The 21,391-nt window shown below is 51.8% G+C and overlaps 1 protein-coding gene and 1 long non-coding RNA gene across 2 annotated transcripts in view; both read left to right on the forward strand.

Annotated features, from left to right (window-relative positions):
* Positions 1-205: 205 nt before the first annotated feature.
* On the forward strand, positions 206-13,491 carry LOC120392317. Its single transcript, XR_005591667.1, has 3 exons — positions 206-530; positions 7,449-7,633; positions 12,898-13,491. It is a non-coding gene; the product is annotated as an uncharacterized LOC120392317 (long non-coding RNA).
* Positions 13,492-16,980: 3,489 nt separating this feature from the next.
* Positions 16,981-21,391, forward strand: part of KCNH6 (potassium voltage-gated channel subfamily H member 6) — a 90,431-nt gene continuing 86,020 nt past the window's right edge. Inside the window, exon 1 of the mRNA XM_039517020.1 lies at positions 16,981-17,056. Within this exon, the coding sequence (XP_039372954.1) occupies positions 16,981-17,056 (76 nt within the window). The remainder of the gene's footprint in view (positions 17,057-21,391) is intronic.

Consider the following 21,391-nt stretch of genomic DNA (forward strand, 5'->3'; position numbering starts at 1 on the left):
GTAGCCGGGTATAAAAGGATCTGTCATCATTAGGGTTCAGAGTTAACAGACCAACTTGTTCCGGGCACTGGCCAAGAAGGGGTTAAAGAGCTCTTCTGATCACATTTAGCCCAAGCCTGCCACACCTGTGAGGCTTGTCAAGCCTGGGGAGGGTGGCCCTTTAAAAGGAAGGATCCCAGTTCAGTGAGAGGTGGGAATAGAAGCAAGCAGGATTGGAACACAGGGCTGCCTCATTCCCCTTACTTACTGGGGAGAGTGCTCTGGCCTCAGAAGCCCTGTCAGGAATGGGAGCGGCTGGCTTTGGAGCCCTGGAACCCCAGTTATCTGGATGCCCAGGGAGTAGGCATCTGGCTCTCCTCCCAGGGGCTGCTTCTTCCTCACACCCTGTGGGCCTGCAGGGACCCCACCTCTTGTGGACTGTAGAAATATTTTGCCTTTTTAATGATTTATTTTAACTACTGTAAAGAGGAAAAACTCCCTAAGAGAGACAGCTGGAGGGTCTGCGCCCTGGACTCCGAAACCCATCTAAGGTAATGCTGCTATTCAGAGGAGGAGTGCCGGGATGAGAGCGGTGCCCATCCTTGCCAGAGAAGTGGTATGAGGCTTATAAAAAGCAAAGGCTTATTGGTTACTGTTGGGGAAACATCAGTCTCGCTGCACAGGCTCAAACAGGTGGGGAAAATATTTCCACTGATCATCAGAATTTACAGCAAGGCAAAGGAAGAGAAGTGCTGCTTGCGAATCAGTTAGTTTGAGCTAAGGGTCTTGACTCTGTATTTTAACATGTGATGTCGACAACTTATATTTTAACAGCTATAAAACTAACTCTTTGAATCTCAACCTTTACTGTCATTACATTGTTAATGTCTCATGCCTCCCCCCGCATCACTTCCTGCCACTGTGACAATATAAGTCGATAAAAGTTGAAGGTGATGGTGGGGGGAAGCTTTAAAAATAAACCCATTGCACCAATGAAACAAGTCAGGGCAGCTGGCCCTGCTCACAGCTGCAGCCTTGAGCAGATGTCACTGCCTCAGTTACACTCCAGTCACATGCTGAAGGTTTTATGTGTAAGGGGAGGGAGGGCTGCTCTGCTTCATGAAAGCTCTGAGGCACAAGATGTAGCCAGATATTGATGTTCCTAGCTGCTGTGCGCTGGCCCAATTTGACCTGTGGTTTTCAGAGATTTGATCCCTGCTGGGTCCTTCTGTACAATCCCTGCTGTAGCTCTCTGCAACCCAGGGGCACTAGAAAATCTTAATTTTTTTTAATGCTCAGTTTCTCCCATAATCACAGGACTCCAGGAGCTGGGACTTTAAGAGGGCCACCAAATGAGACTTGTAATAAAATCATGAAAGCTGGCAATGTTGCAGAGTGGGCTGCGTGGTCTTGTTCTGTCCTTCCCCTGTATTTAGCTTGTGAGCAGGATGCTTGCTGAATTGCAAACCCCAAACCTGCAAACATTACAAGTTTGCTTTAAAACTCAGGAATTGACGAATAAACCGTGGGTTCTTTTTATTTGCTTTCTGGCCTTTGAGCACTTGGGTCACGTTTGCGAGCTTTTCTTGGCAACCAGGTGGGCTAGAATCTTCCTCTTTTCTTTTAAATGAAAGCTGAGCTTTTCATGAAATCACAGGACTCCAGGCACTGGGGCTTTAGGGAAAACACCAAATAGAGGAAGATTTCATGATGAAATCACAAGAGTTGGCAACTGGAGAAGGTGGATTTTGGACAACCCCCCCCCCCAATTGTGTTGGTTTCACTGAATTGCTCATGTCAAACCCTCTGCTTCTCCCTCCACTCCCAAAAAATAATAAAATCTGTCAGTCTAAATAGTTTGGGGAGTAGGGTGGTGGGTTGTTTTTTTTTAAGCCTGAAATCAAAACAAACCATTTTGTTTGACCTACAATGATTGTTTGATTTGCTAAAAATTTAGTTTTTGGTTCAACCCCAACTGGTTGTTTTTTCTCGTAAAGTGCCAGTGAATTAAAAAGCAATTATTAATCACACAGCTGGATTGAAGACATTGCTCTTGTAAATTTCAGCACTCTGCCTGATCTCCAGCAGGAGACAGGCCCTGGCCCACAATCTCAGGGGAGAAATGGAAGCAGAGAAGCTGACAACAGGGGTGTTGGTAATTTCCTGCCTTGCTGTGTGCCACTCACCCAGATTACTGCACCCCAACAACACCAAGTCCTTTTCTGAGGGGGACACAGCCCAGGCCTCCAGGCCTGTGTCTCTCTTCTCTTGTAAGAAAGTGAGTCTGCTGACTGGGCTGCTGAAATAGCTGGGAAGCCTGGGGATTAAGCAGACAATTATTTTCAGGAGTCTGCTGATTAACAGTGCCACAGGGGTGCCACCATATGGCCATTTTAATGCAAGACTGATGAGTGCAGCACAGTGGTGGCCTCAGTGTTACATCACAGGACAGCATTCCAGTGCAAAGTCACAGGCCGTGCAATGCACCATGTGCAAAGGTACAACGGTGTAGTGTGATACCATCGTGCAACACAATGTGACAACACAGTGCACAGAGCAATGCCACGCTGCATGCCCTGCAGCTTCTCCAGCATGTTCCGTGCAATGCCCCTTTGGGGCATGCAGGCTGCCCAGGGCCGCATTTTTCATTTTATTGCCAGCTGAACGACAGCTGGGATGCGGGGGGGGTTGCTGCTGGCAGGCGGGGGAGGTGCCTGTGGAGCCGAAGCAGAATTATTGGGAAGGATGGCGACGCTCCACAGCTGGTTAAATCCACCTCTCACCTGGGGAGGGCAGCGTCCATCTCCACGAGGACGGATCTCGTGGCTGAAGCCAGCTGTCCAAGTTGTGCACATCACCAGTATGTCTGGTACTGACGCAGGCCTGGGGGTGGAGGTGGCAGATCACGAGTGAGAGGGGGCCAGTGGAGGAACGGTGCCTGGGAAGCTTGTGGCGTCGGTCAGCTCTGTACAGCAGCTACGTTCCCTCCTGAAATCCACAATCTCTGGGAGGACACGGCCAGCTGCCTGGATAAAGAGGATGCAGCTAGCAGCCTGAATCCCCGCAGAGGGAGCAGGGAAAGCAGTGGTGTCCACCATTAGACTTAGGGTGACCAGACCGCAGGTGTGAAAAATCAGGACGGGGGTTGGGGGGGTAATAGGAGCCTATATAAGAAAAAGACCCAAAAATCGGGACTGTCCCTATAAAATTGGGACATCTGGTCACCCTCATTAGACTTGCAGAGCACTCAGCTTGGACAAGGGCTTTGATGCAGAAGGCCCCGGATCTAGCTGAGCTGTGCTTGGAGCACGGCCTGGATCAATGCGGGTGCTGGCTCTGGGACAGCCTGAAATGATGCCCCTAAGGATCATGGGTGTGGTTCACTTCTCCTTCTCTGTTGGCGGTGTGTGTGTGTGTGTGTGTGTGTGTGTGTGTGTGATTTCTCCTCTCCCCAATATCCTCTGGGGTGTTGTCTTTGAAGGGGGAGGAATTCGCTGGCAGGATTAAAGGAAGAAGGGGTAGGAAAGGCTGGATGTTTACGGGGCACCCTGATGTTGCCTCCCAAGAGCAGGGCCCATCAAGTGGCACCCATGGCCCTGTTGTTACGGCTGGCTTAGGGCGGACTCCAGCTGGCTGCAAAAAGACTTCAGAGGATCTGCGGAGCTCCACTGCGCCCGGCCCCGTTCACCCAGGCAATGCCCGGAGCCTGGTGCCATCGCCAGGTTCCGGGGAGGTTTCGGTGAGAAAAGCCACTACTCCAAACCCTCGGGCTGCAGAGCCGCTTCACAGGCACCTCCCGCCCTCGCTCCATGGGGGTGGGGAGGGATCTGTTCTACTCGACCCCAGTGTGACGGCTCCTTCGGAAAGCCCAAGAGGAAAATCAATACCGACAAGTGCAAAGTCCTTCACTTAGGAAGGAAAAATCAAAGGCGTAACTCTGCCCTGGGGACTCGCCAGCGAGGAGGGTCGTGCTGCTGAAAAGGATCCGGGGGTTATAGTGGATCACAAATTGAATATGCGTCAACACTGTGGTGCAGGTGCAACAAAGGTTAATCTCGTTCTGGCCTGGACAGGCGTGGTGGATGTAAGACACGGGAGGGAGGTCATTGTCCCGCTCTGCTGGGCACGGGGGAGGCCTCAGCTGGAGCACTGGGTTAGCAAAGATGTGGACAAATTAGACAGAGGCCGGAAGAGAGCAACAAAAATGATCAAAGGTTCAGAGAACCTGACCTCGGGAGAAAAGACTGGGGGGGTGAGGGGCTGATAACAGTCTGCAAATCTGTTACGGGCTGTTAGAAAAAGGACAGTAATCAATTAATCTCCATGTCCACTGAAAGTAATGGGCTTAATCTCCAGCAAGGGAGATTTCAGTTAGATATTAGGAAAAGCTTTCTAACTCTCTGGAATGGGCTTCCCAGGAAGGTCGTGGGGTCCCCAGCCCTGGAGGATTTTAAAGATCTGGGCGGACAAATGCCCCGTCAGGGATGGTCTAGGTTTACTGGGTCCTGCCTCAGCGCAGGGGCCGGGACTAGGATGACTCCTTGAAGTCCCTTCCAGCCCCACGTGTCTCTGATTTCTATTACTTTGGCCTCTGCACCCAGAAGAGGACACAGTGCAGAAGCTCGAATGCTGCAGGAGAGATTCCCCTTCTCCCGTGTTCCTGGGGCTGGCCATGGCCACAGGCCACCATGGTGCAGCCACTGGCTACTGAGGAGAAGGTTTAGGCTGTGGGCGGGGGGGCTACACAAATCCCTCCCCCAGACCTGCTACCCCTAATCCAGGCCCATCTTCCTCCACATGAGCAAAGGCCCTGCTGAGTCCATTGCCTTCCCCAACCCAGGGGCCAGCCAGGGCCTGGTCTATTGCCCCGGTTTGGAGGTTCTATTATTAGGCTGCGGCGAGACACAGGACCCCCCAGCTAAGGCAGGAATGGGAGGGGGCCCAGGGCTGAGTGGTGCCACATTCCTCACATTCTCTCACCCACAGGGACAAGGAGCTCATGGGGAAATACTGCTGGCACGGGCAGAAACAGTCGCTCTTCAGCGTTAGTCACACACGGGCCCAGGAGGGGCGACTGCCTCATGGGAGGAGCCCGGCGGCTCTCAACAGAGAGGAGGGGGAGGCTGCTTCTCAGACCAGCATAGCCCCAGTGCGGGCACCCCAGGCATCACCCCATGCCGGGAGCCAGGAGTGGGAGGCATAGGGCTCTGAGCTGGACTATTCTCTGGGGGCTCTTTCAACCCCTTGTGAGGCCCCTTTCTGTCTCAGAGCCCCGCAGAGGGGTGGGACCTGCCCCAGGGGAATTACGCTCCTGGCCAACCGCTAGAAGCAAGAGGAGATTTGGGTCCCAGTGCTGGGGCCATGTGCTGTGTCAGAAGCAGGAGCCACCCCCATGGCGCCTTTGCCACAGGGAAAGCTCAGGTATGTGGCCACAGGGGAGGGGGTGCAGGGCTCCCAGCTGTTTGGGAGCGGTCAGGTGTGCTATGGGGTGTAACTCTCCGCATGGCCAGCAGATGTCCCCACTCATCTCTCCCAGGGGCCTGGGCTGTGTTTGCCTGGAATGCTTGGACCCAGGGCATCATGGAGCTGGCTGGGAGCGGGGACCCCCTGATTTCATTTAGCAGAGGAACAGAAGGGAAGCTGGGGTCTAAGCCAAGCACCATCTGCGTTACATCACAGGGCAGTATTCCCGTGCAAAGTTACATGCAATGCAACTCTGCACGACATGCAATGCTGCAACAGTATAGTGCAAAACAATTGTGCAACACAATGCGGCATGAAATGCGACAGCACAGTGCAGAGAGAAATGCCACGCTGCATGCCCTGCATCTTCTCCAGGCAACTCCTTAGCTGCGCTGGGCGGCTGCTTCATGTCCTTTCTCATCAGCCCTTTCCCTGGTGTAAGTTCGCCTGTGATCAAATTCCTGATCGACACTGATATCCTGACCCGACAGCAAACACAGGAGGCCAGAAGCCAAGTGCAAAGCGAACCGGAGAGCTCAGAGCCGCGGGGGCAGATTTGATCCTAATGACTTTAGAATCCTGCACCCAGCAAGAGGAGCTAAACAGGCCAGGTAGCAAAGGTCCCTAGTGCATTGCTTTCAAGCTGGCTTCTTGTTACTGACTGTCATGTGACCAAATGCTGGGGTTGCCATGTGGAAGTTGTGGAGAAGTGTGTGCTATTAGCCAGGATGGGTAAGAATGGTGTCCCTAGCCTCTGTTCGTCAGAGGATGGAGATGGATGGCAGGAGAGAGATCATTTGATCATTGCCTGTTAGGTTCACTCCCTCAGGGGCACCTGGCATTGGCCACTGTCGGTAGACAGATACTGGGCTAGATGGACCTTTGGTCTGACCCGGTACGGCCTTTCTTATGTTCTTATGTTCTTATGTGTGTGTGTGTAAACAGCCAGATTCTGATCTCAGTTCCACCCCTGTAAATCCAGAGGACATTCATTAGTAACAACCTGAATTCACACTGACACCACATGAGGTCAGAAACTGGGCTATTGTGCTTGCTACAAACACAACATCCGGGGGCATTGAAGATGCTGGAGTCTGCTTGGGATTCAAGAGCCAGTAGTCAGCTAAATATTCATCTGGCCTTGACCCTGCCTCTCTCACACAACACAGCATAATATGGGACCGTCTGACGAGCTGGCTCGGGAAGAGGTTTGCAGTCCCAGCGTGTGGATCCTTGAACTCCAGCACGCTGCACTCTCATTTGCACTGATAAGAGCTTTCTGCTCCGCGGCCTTGTAAGTGGCAGTGGAAGAAAGAAAATTGCTTTGGATTCAAAAGCAATTCAGTTTTTACTGCTTGACAATGGAGCATGTAGTGGAAGCACTTGATGCTACTTCTCCCAGTTCTGTGCAGCATGGAAGATTGGGTTTCACCCAGGGTTCATTTGTGGATGGTATGGGATGCCCCCAACATACAAATTCCCCCCTCCCGCGCTGTCACCTGGAAAGGACCCTCCCTGTGGGAGTCAGAATGACAAAGACCTGCTTGGCCTCTAGGCGTTACTGCAGTATCGATGGGCAGTAACAACCCCACCGCTAATTAAAGACAATAACGATGCTTGTGTTTTATTCAACAGAATGGATTGTTTCATGGGATTTTGCAGGAAGATGGTTAGAGCAGGAGGCAGGACTTGTGGCCTCTATTCCCAGCCCTGAGACAGACTCGTTGTGTGACCTGGGGATGCCATAGCACTTAGCTGTGCCTCAGTTTCTCCACCAGCAAAAAGGGGATAATTATGCTTCACAGGGGTGTTGGGCAGCTTAATTCATGGGTGATTGTAAAGTGCTTTGAAGCCTGAGAGCCTCTGATGGAAGGAGCCAGAGGGTTCAAGGACTGAGATATTTGTGACCCACGTTGCGGGGAACTGGGCCAGGTGATGGGGTTTATGAGGGGGCCTCTGACTCATGCAAAATGAAAAGATCAGTGTTTTCTTGCCCTTATCTTCAGCACTCCAGTCCAATGTCATCCCTGCCCCCACGGCTCCCCTCTGATGAATGGGCTCCTGTCTTGGAAGGATGAGTTAATCTGCTGGGAGACTATTCCGGGGAGATGACATCCTCCATCACGCAGCCTGACAGGCTGTTCCGAGTGCCACTGACAGGCCAGAGACACCAATAAGTCACCGGGCAGAGGTAATCGTCCGCCTGTGCTGTCACTGGACTCACGAGAGCCTGCTTCAGCCATGGAAGAGACTCAAGCAGAAATAGTGAGGGGCTTGCCTAAATCTCTGCCTTCTCTTTAATCCCCCATGCCCCTGGCCTACCAGATTGACTCTATTGACTTCAATGGAGTTACTCTTGCCTGGCACGGGTGTAGGTGACGGGAGAATCAGGCTGAGAGTGCAATCCACTGGGTCTAGGCTCCTGAGTCATTTAAAAGCACCCCAGAGAAATCAGAGAGTTCATTTAAAGGCAGCTCGGAAAGAAAGAAAGAAAGAAAGAAGCTTGTGCCTTTTTTCACGTCTCTAGGATGGAGACAGAAGCCCTGAGAAGGGGGTGGTTTGTTTATTTTAAAAAAGGTTTTCTTTCCTGCTGATTTTTTACATTAGCAATTTCAGGTTTTATCTGCCCTGGAAAATTCTGTAGTGACTGGAGAGCTAATGAAACAAGGATCTAGTAAGAGTCAAGTGCGTGAAAATTGAGAGGAAGAGGAGGAGAAGGGTGGTGGCTTTTGTTTGGTTATTTGTTAATCTTGGGGCTGGCTGGACTTGGTTCGACTCCAGGCCCTGCCACTGGCCTGGCTCGGTGACCTTAGGCAAGTCATTTGGCCTCTCTGTGCCTCAGTTTCCCCACCTGTAAAACGAGGATCATTATACTGGCCTCTTTGGAAAGTGATTTGAGATCTACTAATAGAAAGCTCTGTATGAGAGCCAGGCATTCATTGCTATTGGTTTTTGCCAGTGAAAAGGGAGGAGAAAAGGGGACAAAGTAATAAAAAAAGGTATTTTTGTTTCATATCAAATTGAAATGAATGTTTTCTCTCATTTCACTTTGATTAAAAAAATATAGAAAATATGAAAAAAATTGTATTGTTAAAAAACAAGAACAATTTTTAAGCCCAAAAAGCCTGTGACAGAAAAATCACAGAATATCAGGATTGGAAGGGACCTCAGCTAATCTAACCCCTGCTCAAAGCAGGACTAATCCCCAGACAGATTTTTGCCCCAGATCCTTAAATGCCCCCCTCCAGGATTGAACTCATAATTGTGGGTTGAGTAAGACAATACTCAAACCACTGAGCTATCCCTCCAGCCATCTCTATTTAACCACTACACCCCCTGAACATTTTGGAGACAGGGTATCTTTGTTGAAAGCTCAGCACCAGCTGAGAGCAAGTGCCTATCATAAACATCTGGGAGACCTCCCACCAGTGCTCCAGCAAAGTCAGGGGGAGACGGGGTTAATATGCCTGATGTTTTAAAGCTAAGAGAAAAAAAACCCTCTTTAAAACAAAAACACATCAACTGTCACGACTTTGTCATAAAGGAGATTTTTTTTTTGAAAGGGGCAAGGACACAATTTTTAAAAAAGCCCTTTGAAGGCAAAATTCTCTTTGGTCTGAGAAGGCTGAATTTCCTTACCAGCGCGAAGAAAAGAAAATGCCATTTCAAGCCTAGGTGACCAAAAGCCACAGCCTTCTGGCAGCCGGTTGGTGGCTAAAGTGAAACAAGTGGGTAGGTCTCAACCTATGTCTTAGCAGACTTCAAAAGCACCGGAGAATGTAACAGGGCAGTTTGCCCTTGCTGAGCTGCAGGCAGCCCTGTTCTGGGGGACAGCCTTGCAGACAGGTGCTGGGGATCATCGGCCGCAGCTGAATGGCATCAAGGGATGATTCACAGGAGAGGGGTATAAATGGGGGCTGGGTGAGGCTGGGAGTCTATTCACCTGGGGTTAGAGTAGACAGGGAGGGATAGCTCAGTGGTTTGAGCATTGGCCTACTAAACCCAGGGTTGTGAGTTCAATCCTTGAGGGGGCCATTTGGGGATGGGTCCTGCTTTGAGCAGGGGGTTGGAGTAGATGATCTCCTGAGGTTCCTAATAATCTATGATTGTCAGAGGGCCAGTAGGCTCTGGAGTGAGGAATGGCTGAGCAGTCAAAAGCACTTCACTAAGTGTCCAGTTCCTGCTGACTTGCAGTGGGAATTGGTTGCCTTCCTCCATTAGGTGCTTGTGACTTTTATGTAGGACCCCAGGTGTGTTACTGACGGTGCCCTCATGAGAAGCCTCAGCAGAGAGGCCAGTGACTGGATGGGCCCTGGAACCTGAACTTGCTTCTCCAGCACAGGAGTGAGGTCTGTTGGCTAGGGGCAGTGTGGGGAACTGTGATGGGAAGCTACATGGGCTAGAGTATGTTCTGGGGGAGGTGTGGAGCCTGTCAATTCACAGGCACCTGGTTTATAAAATACAGCGGATGGTGGGGAAAGGCTTGAAAAACCCTGTGAACCAGGCAAGCATCCAAACTTGATTCTAATGCAGAGATGGCTGATTAGTTAAAAAAACTACAAGGGGATTTTTTTCCTGCTGACTGCCTCTGTGGAGCTGCGTTCATATCAAAGGCCCCAGGGCACTGGAGCAACACCCACACTGGAAACTTCTCAGCTCCAAGACCGGGGGAGGCGAGGGTGTGAAAGCGGAGTTGGCATCAACCCCTTGACTGATTCCCCCAGCTGTGTGCTGAGTGATCCTGGAAACAGCCTGTCCCAGATCCTGGAGAGAGTTTGGGGGAGGGGAAATCTAGTTCCCATTGGATCAACATGTACATCTCAAAGCAGCACCCTGCTGCGAGATGACTGAGAATCTGGGGGACACCCTCAGGGCTTCTAAAAGCTGTATGGCCTTAACTATCTAACATGGTACAATCCGCTCAGTGTGGACTAACTTATACTGGTTATACTGGGAAGGTTAAGAGGCTATTCTAGTTCAAGGCCCCTTTATACCAGTATAGCTACATCCACCCTTGCGGTTGTACCTTTATAACTATGTCAGTAAAAAAATCACACCCCAATCAACATAGTTTTCCTGGGTGTGACCCAGCCTTAGTGGCCAAGGGTTAAAAGGAACATAAGTTCAGACCCTTAAAGATAGCCAGGCTCCTAACAGCTAGTGAAATGGAGGGGAGTTGGGTGCCTAAATCCCTTCGAGGATCTGGGCCATAGCGAATACGTTGTCATGTCACTTTTGAAAGAGGGTCTTAGGCTCCTAAATCAGTCAGCTGCTGCAAGGCTGAGCAGAGCAACACCCAAATGCCTTTAAAAATCTAGGTCTTATTATTTAAATACGTGTACTCACAGCTAAATACGCCTCCCCCACATTTCCTTGTTCCGTAACTATCTCAGCTACCGTAAATATGGCAACGCGTGTTCCATATTCAGTATGGACGATCACTCCCTGCAGTAGGCAAATATTTTACATCCTGCCTGTATTATTTGGAACCCTCTGACCCTCTTTGTTATCTTTCCTCCCAAACTAAACAGTGCTTGGCTTGCACTGGCTTTCACGGCCCCACGCATGGCTCTTTAGCCATTTACTTTAGTGAGCTAGGAAGAGATCACTGATAAGCTGGAGGATTTTGTTTACAACAGAAATCAGACTGGTTCCTACTTATGCTTTCCCTCTCCAGAAAGATGTGGAGAAGGGAGAGGAGGAGGCAGGAAGAGAAGTAAGAAGCCAGAGAGAGACAGAAAGAGAACAGATACCAAGGAAAGGAGATCAGAAAAAAAAGTCTGATCCTGCACAATTAAAGTTAATGGGATTTTTTCCATTGACGTGAATGGGAGCAAGACCAAGCCCATTAGCCCCAACCCAAGAAAGCATCCCTATTTTGGACAACTCTTAAGCACCGGTTTAATTTTACATACATGCTTAAGTCCCTGGAATTTATTTAAGCACGTCTTTAAGAGCTGTCCTGACTAGGGATGGAATTAAACACGGGTTTGATTGCTTTCCTGAATCAGAGCCTTAGGTGGCTAGCTCTTTGGGACAGGGACTATTTCATTCATTTAATGTGTGAACATTTCCTAGTGTTTGCGACTGGTCCAGTTCTGGTGTTCACACCTCAAGAAGGATGTTGGAGAACTGGAGAGGGCTCAGAGAAGAGCCACAAGAATGATGAGAGGATTGGCAAGCCTGCCTTACCATGAGAGGCTCAAGGAGCTATCACAGAGAAAGTTAAGGGGTGACTCGGTCTGTCTGGAAGTACCTACATGGGGAACATAAATGTGAGAGAGGGGTTTTTAGTCTAGCAAAGGCAGAACAAGAGCCAATGGCTGCAAGCTGAAGGTAGACAACTTCAGATTGGAAACAAGGCATGCATTCTGAATGTGAAGGGTCATTAACAATGGAACAATTTTCCAGAGCTGTGGTGGATTCTCCATCCCTGGAAATCTTTAAATCGTGGCTGGAAGTTTTTCTAAAAGATCCATTCTTGTTCAACCACGAACTATTTGACTTCACGCAGGAATTAACTAAGGGAAATCTTCTGGCTTGTGTTATACAGGCAGTTAGACTAGGGTAGGGGTAGGCAACCTATGGCACGGGTCTCAAAAGCGGCGTGCGAGGTGATTTTCAGTGGCACTCACAGTGCCTGGGTCCTGGTCACTGGTCCACTGGGCCGGCTTTAAGCTGATTCCCCTGATTCCCTGGAATTGGGCCCCACGCTCAAGAGGGCCCTTTTAATTTTTAATGTTTTTTTTACTTACCTGGCTGTGTAGGGGGAGGTCAGCTCTGGGGCTTCAGCGACATTTCAGCGGCGGGGGAGGGTGTCTGCTCCAGGGCTTTGGCAGCATTTTGGTGGCGGGGGGTCCTTCGGTGCCGCAGAAGACCCGGAGCGGACCCCCCACTGCCGAAGTGCCGCCGAAGCCCCGGACCACCGCTGGGTATTCAAATCAGGCTCCGCTGTTCATAAAGCCGGCCCTTCTGGTCTGGGGGGGCTCTGCATTTTAATTTAATTTTAAACAAAGCTTCTTAAACATTTTACAAACCTTATTTACTTTACATACAACAATAGTGTAGTTATATATTATAGACTTATAGAAAGAGACCGTTTAAAAACGTTAACATGTATGACTGGCATGCGAAACCTTACATTAGTGTGAATAAATGAAGACTCGGCACCCCGCTGCTGAAAGGTTGCCGACCCCTGGACTAGGGGATCACAGGGGTCCCTTCTGGCATTGGAATCTAATGGGGCCCTGACTGATTGTGGCCACTAGGTGCTACCATAATAATTTTATTATTATTTATTATTAATAAATGTGTTCATTGGGTTCATTTTTTAAACATCCGGTATTGGCTTGCACAAAAAGAAGAAAAATGTGGGAGACAACAAACTCAGCCTGTCTTCATTCGATTGTCTAAGGACCCTATTAATACATCATAACACTTTGCCTTCTCCTACAGCACCTTGCATCCAAGAATCTCAACAGTGCCTTTGAAAACCGTGGTGAGTGTTATCCCTATTTTACAGACGGGGCAGCTGAGGTACGGAGAAATTTCCCCTAAATTCTCTCAGCCCATCAGTGAGAAAACAGACCCCCAGAAGCCCTGACTCCCAGCCCCCCCCCCCCAGTTCTGCCCAGACTATGAAGCTGCAGCCCTGTGATACAGAACAATGTCTCCTCAATAAATCACCGTGAATCATGACTCAGACGGCTGTGGAAATTGGACTGGAGAAAATGAGTTTTCAACCGTGGAACAAGTTTTCTCTGCGGGGGGGAAGGTCAGATTTCATGAGCGCCACAGATAAAAGCGGCAGCCACACTCTGCAATGGGCTTTGAAATCTCCTTCCTTTCCTCTGGCTCAAGTTCCCACGGTACAATGAGCAGGCCCGGCTCCCTGGTCACTGCTTTGTATCACGAGCTGTCATCCGAGGCTGGCGATTGTGTGTTTCCCTGTGATGAGAGTATTGGCGAGGCGCGGCCGGAATATTCATGGGAACTCCCCTGCTCAACGCCAGCCTGTAAATCCTCTTCGACCAATTTCATGCATGGAAAGTTGTGCCTAATTCAAATCAAAATCCCCTCCGTGGCCACGGTCCTCCGCTCATGGGCGGGGGGGCTGATTATAGTCGGGGGGGGGGTGCTCCGGGAAGGTCACCGTGAAGGAGTCAAGTATCAGAGGGGTAGCCGTGTTAGTCTGGATCTGTAAAAGCAACAAAGAGTCCTGTGGCACCTTATAGACTAACAGACGTTCTGCAGCATGAGCTTTCGTGGGTGAATACCCACTTCTTCAGATGCAAGTGGTGGAAATTTCCAGGGGCAGGTTTATATATGCAAGCAAGAAGCAAGCTAGAGATAACGAGGTTAGTTCAATCAGGAGGATGAGGCCCTGTTCTAGCAGTTGAGGTGTGAAAACCAAGGGAGGAGAAACTGGTTCTGTAATTGGCAAGCCATTCACAGTCTTTGTTTAATCCTGAGCTGATGGTGTCAAATTTGCAGATGAACTGGAGCTCAGCAGTTTCTCTTTGAAGTCTGGTCCTGAAGTTTTTTTGCTGCAGGATGGCCACCTTAAGATCTGCTATTGTGTGGCCAGGGAGGTTGAAGTGTTCTCCTACAGGTTTTTGTGTATTGCCATTCCTAATATCTGATTTGTGTCCATTTATCCTTTTCCTTAGAGACTGTCCAGTTTGGCGATGTACATAGCAGAGGGCATTGCTGGCATATGATGGCATATATTACATTGGTGGACGTGCAGGTGAATGAACCGGTGATGGTGTGGCTGATCTGGTTAGGTCCTGTGATGGTGTTACTGGTGTAGATATGTGGGCAGAGTTGGCATCGAGGTTTGTTGCATGGGTTGGTTCCTGAGCTAGAGTTACTATGGTGCGGTGTGCAGTTACTGGTGAGAATATGCTTCAGGTTGGCAGGTTGTCTGTGGGCGAGGACTGGCCTGCCACCCAAGGCCTGTGAAAGTGTGGGATCATTCTCCAGGATGGGTTGTAGATCCTTGATGATGCGCTGGAGGGGTTTTAGCTGGGGACTGTATGTGATGGCCAGTGGAGTCCTGTTGGTTTCTTTCTTGGGTTTGTCTTGCAGTAGGAGGCTTCTGGGTACACGTCTGGCTCTGTTGATCTGTCTCCTTATTTCCTCGTGCGGGTACTGTAGTTTTGAGAATGCTTGGTGGAGATTTTGTAGGTGTTGGTCTCTGTCTGTGGGGTTAGAGCAGATGCGGTTGTACCTCAGTGCTTGGCTGTAGACAATGGATCTTGTGGTGTGCCCGGGATGGAAGCTGGAGGCATGAAGGTAGGCATAGCGGTCGGTAGGTTTTCGGTATAGGGTGGTGTTAATGTGTCCATCAATTATTTGCACCGTAGTGTCTAGGAAGTGGACCTCCCGTGTAGATTGGTCCAGGCTGAGGTTGATGGTGGGGTGGAAGCTGTTGAAACCCCTCCAGCGCATCATCAGGGATCTACAACCCATCCTGGAGAATGATCCCACACTTTCACAGGCCTTGGGTGGCAGGCCAGTCCTCGCCCACAGACAACCTGCCAACCTGAAGCATATTCTCACCAGTAACTGCACACCGCACCATAGTAACTCTAGCTCAGGAACCAACCCATGCAACAAACCTCGATGCCAACTCTGCCCACATATCTACACCAGTAACACCATCACAGGACCTAACCAGATCAGCCACACCATCACCGGTTCATTCACCTGCACGTCCACCAATGTAATATATGCCATCATATGCCAGCAATGCCCCTCTGCTATGTACATCGGCCAAACTGGACAGTCTCTAAGGAAAAGGATAAATGGACACAAATCAGATATTAGGAATGGCAATACACAAAAACCTGTAGGAGAACACTTCAACCTCCCTGGCCACACAATAGCAGATCTTAAGGTGGCCATCCTGCAGCAAAAAAACTTCAGGACCAGACTTCAAAGAGAAACTGCTGAGCTCCAGTTCATCTGCAAATTTGACACCATCAGCTCAGGATTAAACAAAGACTGTGAATGGCTTGCCAATTACAGAACCAGTTTCTCCTCCCTTGGTTTTCACACCTCAACTGCTAGAACAGGGCCTCATCCTCCCTGATTGAACTAACCTCGTTATCTCTAGCTTGCTTCTTGCTTGCATATATAAACCTGCCCCTGGAAATTTCCACCACTTGCATCTGAAGAAGTGGGTATTCACCCACGAAAGCTCATGCTGCAGAACGTCTGTTAGTCTATAAGGTGCCACAGGACTCTTTGTTGCTTTTACCGTAAAGGAGATCAGTGATTAAGACTATGGGCTGCTCCAGGGACCTGGGAGCCCTGAGTTACTTGGAAACCCTTGTGGGTGGGGATGGGGGATATTTCTGTGCTGAGACTGGCTGATCTGCAGGCAAAGCAGCCCTGTGCCATGCCCAGCCAGCCGCCCCTTCCCCTGGCGGGGAGCAGGGACTGGGATGAGGGGAGAGGGCAGGGAACGAAGGTCACAGCTGGAATGTGCCTAGCACAGTGGTTTTCCGCCTTTTCCCTGCCAGGATCCAACCCGCCCTCCAGGGACCCCCCCTAGCCAGGCCCCTCTCCCATTGAGCAGTGGGGGAAGGGCGCGGTGGTCACCACCCGCCCCCCGACTTCTCTCCCTGTAACCTCCGGCTTAAGCAGCCATGGCCTGGCCCCGGGGCTCCTTGATCCGCCCTAGAAGTAACCGAGCGCCCTCAAGTGCTGTCCGTGGGGGAGGGGGCGCCCAGCGGGAGGGACACTGACCCCAGCCGCAGGGCACCGGGCAGAGGCGCTGGGGGAGAAGAGATATGGGAGGGGGGGCTGGGGGGCGAGATCAGAAGGGACCCTCGGTCCCACTGAGACCCTGGGGTGGGGGGATCCGGCGCTGTACACGGCTCACACCCCACGCGCAGCCCCGCTCCCGGGCGCAGGGAAAGGGGGGGACAGGACCCCCCACACTGGACGGTCCGGGGCTCCCTCCTCCCATCCCCCGCCGCGGTCCGGCGCCCCCTGGCTTCTTCCGCCCCCGGATTAGCGGCGAGCCCCGGGCGGCGCTTCAGCACCACGGCCGGGGGACAGCGCCGCAGCCCTCCTGGGCACCCCCCCCCGCGGCCGAGGCGCAGGAGCAGCCGGGGCGGGGGAGCCCGCCCTGCGATCCCCTCCCCACCCGGCAGCCTCCGGCGGCTGCCGCCCCGCAGGGCCGCTCCGGGCGGGGCTCGGGCTGGGACCGGCTCCCGGGGCCGGGCTGGGAGGAGGCGGCTGGAGACTGTCAGGTTCGCAGCTCTCGGTGCTGACAGCTCCGGCCCCGAGCGGTGACTCAGCACATCGAGACTCCCCGGGGCTCGTCTCTCCGCCCACCCAGCCGGGGAGCCGGGCGGAGGGCGGGGAAGGGGCTGCCCCCGTGCAGGCTGCCGGAGCACGGGCGGCCCTGGGAAGCCGCAGCGAGCCCTCGGGGCGGCCCGGGGCTGAGCCCCGCAGCGAGCGGCGGCTCCCGCGGAGAGCGGGGCGCAGCTGCCCGGCGGCGGGCGGGCTGGGCCGGGCTCCAGCATGCCCGTGCGGAGGGGCCACGTGGCCCCGCAGAACACCTACCTGGACACCATCATCCGCAAGTTCGAGGGGCAGAGTGAGTACGGCGGGTGGGGGCCCTTCCGCGCCGGGCACCGCGCCCCGGGGAGAGGCGGGGGGGGGGGCTCGGGGGACTTGCCAAACTTCCTGCCTAGTCCTCAGCCTCGCTGGGACCCAGCCATGGCCAGGCTGATCCTGTCCCAGAGACAGGCGACTAGATCGAGGGATAGATGGTGTGGGTGGGGGAGATAGTCTGGGGCTAGATGGATAGATCGGGTGTATGGGGGCAGAGATAGATTGATTAGATAGGTGGGTGTGTATGGGGATAGATAGATAGATAGATAGATAGATAGATAGATAGATGGGGGTATATGGGATAGATCGATAGATATTGGGGGTGTATGGGGATAGGTAGGTAGGTAGGTAGAGTGTATGGGGATAGAGAAAGATTGATTAGATAGGTGGGTGTGTATGGGGATAGATAGATAGATAGATGGGGGTATATGGGATAGATCGATAGATATTGGGGGTGTATGGGGATAGGTAGGTAGGTAGGTAGGTAGAGTGTATGGGGATAGAGAAAGATTGATTAGATAGATGGGTGTGTATGGGGATAGATAGATTGATAGATAGATGGGGGTATATGGGATAGATGGATAGATATTGGGGGTGTATGGGGATAGGTAGGTAGGTAGAGTGTATGGGGATAGAGAAAGATTGATTAGATAGATGGGTGTGTATGGGGATAGATAGAGTTATGGGGAGAGAGACAGATTGATTGATTAGATAGGTGGGTGTGTATATAATGATAAATAGGGGGTATATGGGATAGATAGATATTGGGGTGTATGGGAATAGATAGGTAGGTAGGTAGAGTGTATGGGGATAGCGATAAATAGATATATTGATTAGATAGGTGGGTGTGTATGGGGATAGATAGATTGATAGTTAGATAGGGGGTATATGGGATAGATAGATAGATATTGGGGGTGTGTGGGGATAGATAGATAGGTAGAGTGTATGGGGATAGCAATAGATAGATTGATTGGTTAGATTGGTGCGTGTGTATGGGGATAGATAGATTGATAGCTAGATGGGGGTATATGGGATAGATAGATAGATAGATAGATATTGGGGGGGTGTATGGGGATAGATAGATTAGATATTGCTTGCCAGATGCCATCAACCGAGACTGGGTGGGGTGGACTCTGGTCTTAGTTACACCAGCATAACTCTGGAGTAATTCCACTGAAATCAACGGAGTAACCTTGGATTTACTAACATATCCGAGATCAGGAGCTGATTAAAATGTAACTGCTGCGGGGGAGGGGGGAGAGAAGAGAGGATAAAACCTTTTTTATCTAGGGGACAGAATGTTCAGCTAGAAAATGGCCAGGTAGAAGTGCTTATTTTAGTGCAAAATGGGCTGTCTGGCCATTTGCCTTAAATTATAGGATGCTCCCAGGCAGCCTCCCCTGACAAAACGCTGCCATTTGCTGTTGCTAGAAATAATCCCTTTAAATGAATTTTAGCTGGGTTTCTTTTTTTTCACCTCTAACACAATGAATGGACTGTGGAGATCTCTGCTTCTACGGCGTTTGTCATAGTCTGGGGGAGGGCAGTTCTCCGGAGGTAACCGATTCAAGGGGAGCTGTCTTTTTTAGACTTGTGAGGTCTGATACCCTGTGGGGTAACGTACCCCGATGCCAAGTGAGTGCACAGTGGGTGCCCAGTGCTACCAGAGCAGAATATACGGAGATCAATTTGCTCACCAGCTGCAAGGCACCAGAGAATTAGGCACCAGAGAATTAGGAGGGTCCCTCCAGCAGCATAAATCAGCCTGTCTCCCATTGCAGAGTTTGCTGGGGAGACAAACTTGCTGCCTTTCCTTGCAACACGATTGATCTGTAGTTGCCAAAAGAAGACAAGAGCCCTTGTGGCGAGGGACGTGATCCTGTGAATGAGAAATTCATGTAACTTGCCTTGTTTATCCATCTAAATTGGCAAGTTGCATCCCTCGTGCCATCTGAGTGGTGGGGAGTGGGGCGCTAGCTCATCAACAAACAGACAAGCCTCCCTCGCCCCCTGCCAGCTCCCAAAGCTGTGGCCAGGCGGGACTAAACTTGATAACTTGCTGCTGCAAAGCTGCCTGCTGCCACTCTTGAAACAGTGCCCCACAGTCTTTAGCTGGGTCTACCTCTTAAAGGGACAGCTGCACAAAAAATAAAGGCCTGCTCACTCGCTCTCTCACATACACACACACGGCCCCTTCCAGCAGTAGGAGCCCATCCCTGATCCCCATTTTGGAGGCAGGATTTCATCTCATTCTCACCAGGATCCCCCTGAGGTAGCGCAGTGTGATGGATTGAGCAGAGCACGGGGCTGAGAGCCGGGAGCCGCTGGGCGCTAATGCCTCGCTCTGCGATGCCTTGGGCATGTGGTTTAACCTGTAACCCAGGCAGGTTACGTCTCACGCATCCCAATTTGACGCCAGCTGCCCCTGATAACCGCCGGGGTGAGTGAGAGGAGGAGCAGGCCTGAAAGCTACCAGCTAATAACATCCCCCCTCTTCTCCCTAGCTGCGGTCTCCTCCATGGATTCTGCCCCCCTACACATACACACTGTACCAGATTATCCTTTAGAGAAGGCCAGTTGCGTGCCCCTCTGATCCGGCTTGTATTTGCCCGACTGCCTGCTGTGACTCAATGAAACAATCCAGGAGTTTAATTCCATTTCCCTGTAAGCAGAGTTGCGCTGCCTAGTTAAAATCAACAGCCTCTTTTCCCTCTGCCCACCCACCCGGCTGCCCACTCCCCTCCCAAGCTCTGCTCTAAGCCCCGACTCACTGAAATTAATCCTCTCCCAGTGCCAGAGCGTGGCAGGCGGCGCACTGGGCGATACGGAGTGATGGCATCCACTGAGCAAGTGTCTAGCTCCATCTGCCAGTGGGGACGGAGTCATTTAGTGAGTAGAGCAGGAAACTCCACCTGGATCCTGGGTTCTGTGTCTGGCTTTGCTGCTCACTCGCGTCTTCAGGCCACTTCTCCTCAGTTTAGCCAGCTTTAAAATGGGTGACAATAGTAACACTTCAGCAGCTCACTGAGGGTGCTGGAGCGCCATTCGGGAATGTTTGCAAAGCGCTTTCTCGTCCTCTGCTGCAAGGCACTAGGGGAGTGAGAACAGCTCTTCCCCAGCTCTCTGCCACGGCAGGACTGCGAACAGGGGCCCGGGGGTTGCTTGTGGGTCCCTCGAGGACTGCAGGAGGCTTCTCCAGATCTGTTGTGTGCCAACGCACATTCCCCGGGTCAGGTGGGAAAGGAGGCAAACAGCAGAACTGGAATAAACACGCTGCAGATGCCACTCCCGTGTAATCAGCGAGATTAATTAGGGAGTGCACTAATAGCTAGCCCCCAAATGCGCCCTCTGTGTGTAAGAACTGGCTCCGGCTCCAGCCAGAAGAGATGCCAACGCTCGGGAGAGCCATGTCCTCGCACACCTGCAAAGGGCACATCCCGCTTGGGCCCACCCCGGCCCCTAGGTCCCCACTGGTGGAATCAGGAGCTGAATTTGGCCATGAACTTCCTGCTCGCTGCCGGTCTGAGCAGCCGTGGCCTCCACCTTGCTAGATTACATTAAGGACAGGAGATGAGATGTGTGCTCTAATCCCCTCGTATCATCGGCCTGAGCTTTACAGGACAGACTCCCAACGGCAACAGACAGAGGAACCTTCATTGATGGAGCAGGCCAACCCCTTGCCTTCCCCACTGCCTTCTGTGGAATCATCCAAAGGCTTCCCTGAGCCCACGACGTCCATGTCTGTTGTCCGGATGTCCGGGCAGTTGAGCTGTGGAACAAATTGCCTAGGGATGCTGTGGAATCTCCATCATTGGAGGTTTTTAAGGACAGGTTAGACAAACACTGGTCGGGGCAGCCTAGCTCAGTGGTTTTCAAACTGTGGGTTGGGACCCAGTACTGGGTGGTGGAATGTAAGGCATTGGGGAGCAGCGGCTAACTGCCGACTGGGCCGTTAAAAGTCCTGTTGGTGGTGCTGTCTGCCTAAGGCAGGCTAGTCCCTACCTGTTCTGACACCGCGCTGTGCCCCAGAAGTGGCCATCAGCAGGTCCGGCTCCTAGGCTGGGGGGCCATGGGGCCGCGCGTGCTGCCCCGGCCCCGAGCACTGGCTCCAGACTCCCATTGGCCGGTTTCTGGCTAATGGGAGCTGCGGGGGCGGTGCCTGCGGGCGAAAGCAGCATGGAGCTACTTGCGCGCCTCCGCCTAGGAGCTGGACGTGCTGCTGGCCATTTCCGGGGTGCAGCACAGCCCACGGTGCCAGGACAGGCAGGAAGCCTGCCTCTGCACCCCTGCTGCGCCGCTGACCCGGAGCTGCCCGAGG

This window comes from Mauremys reevesii, linkage group 27 (genome assembly GCF_016161935.1).
Source record: "Mauremys reevesii isolate NIE-2019 linkage group 27, ASM1616193v1, whole genome shotgun sequence".
Classification (NCBI taxonomy): Eukaryota; Metazoa; Chordata; order Testudines; family Geoemydidae; genus Mauremys; species Mauremys reevesii.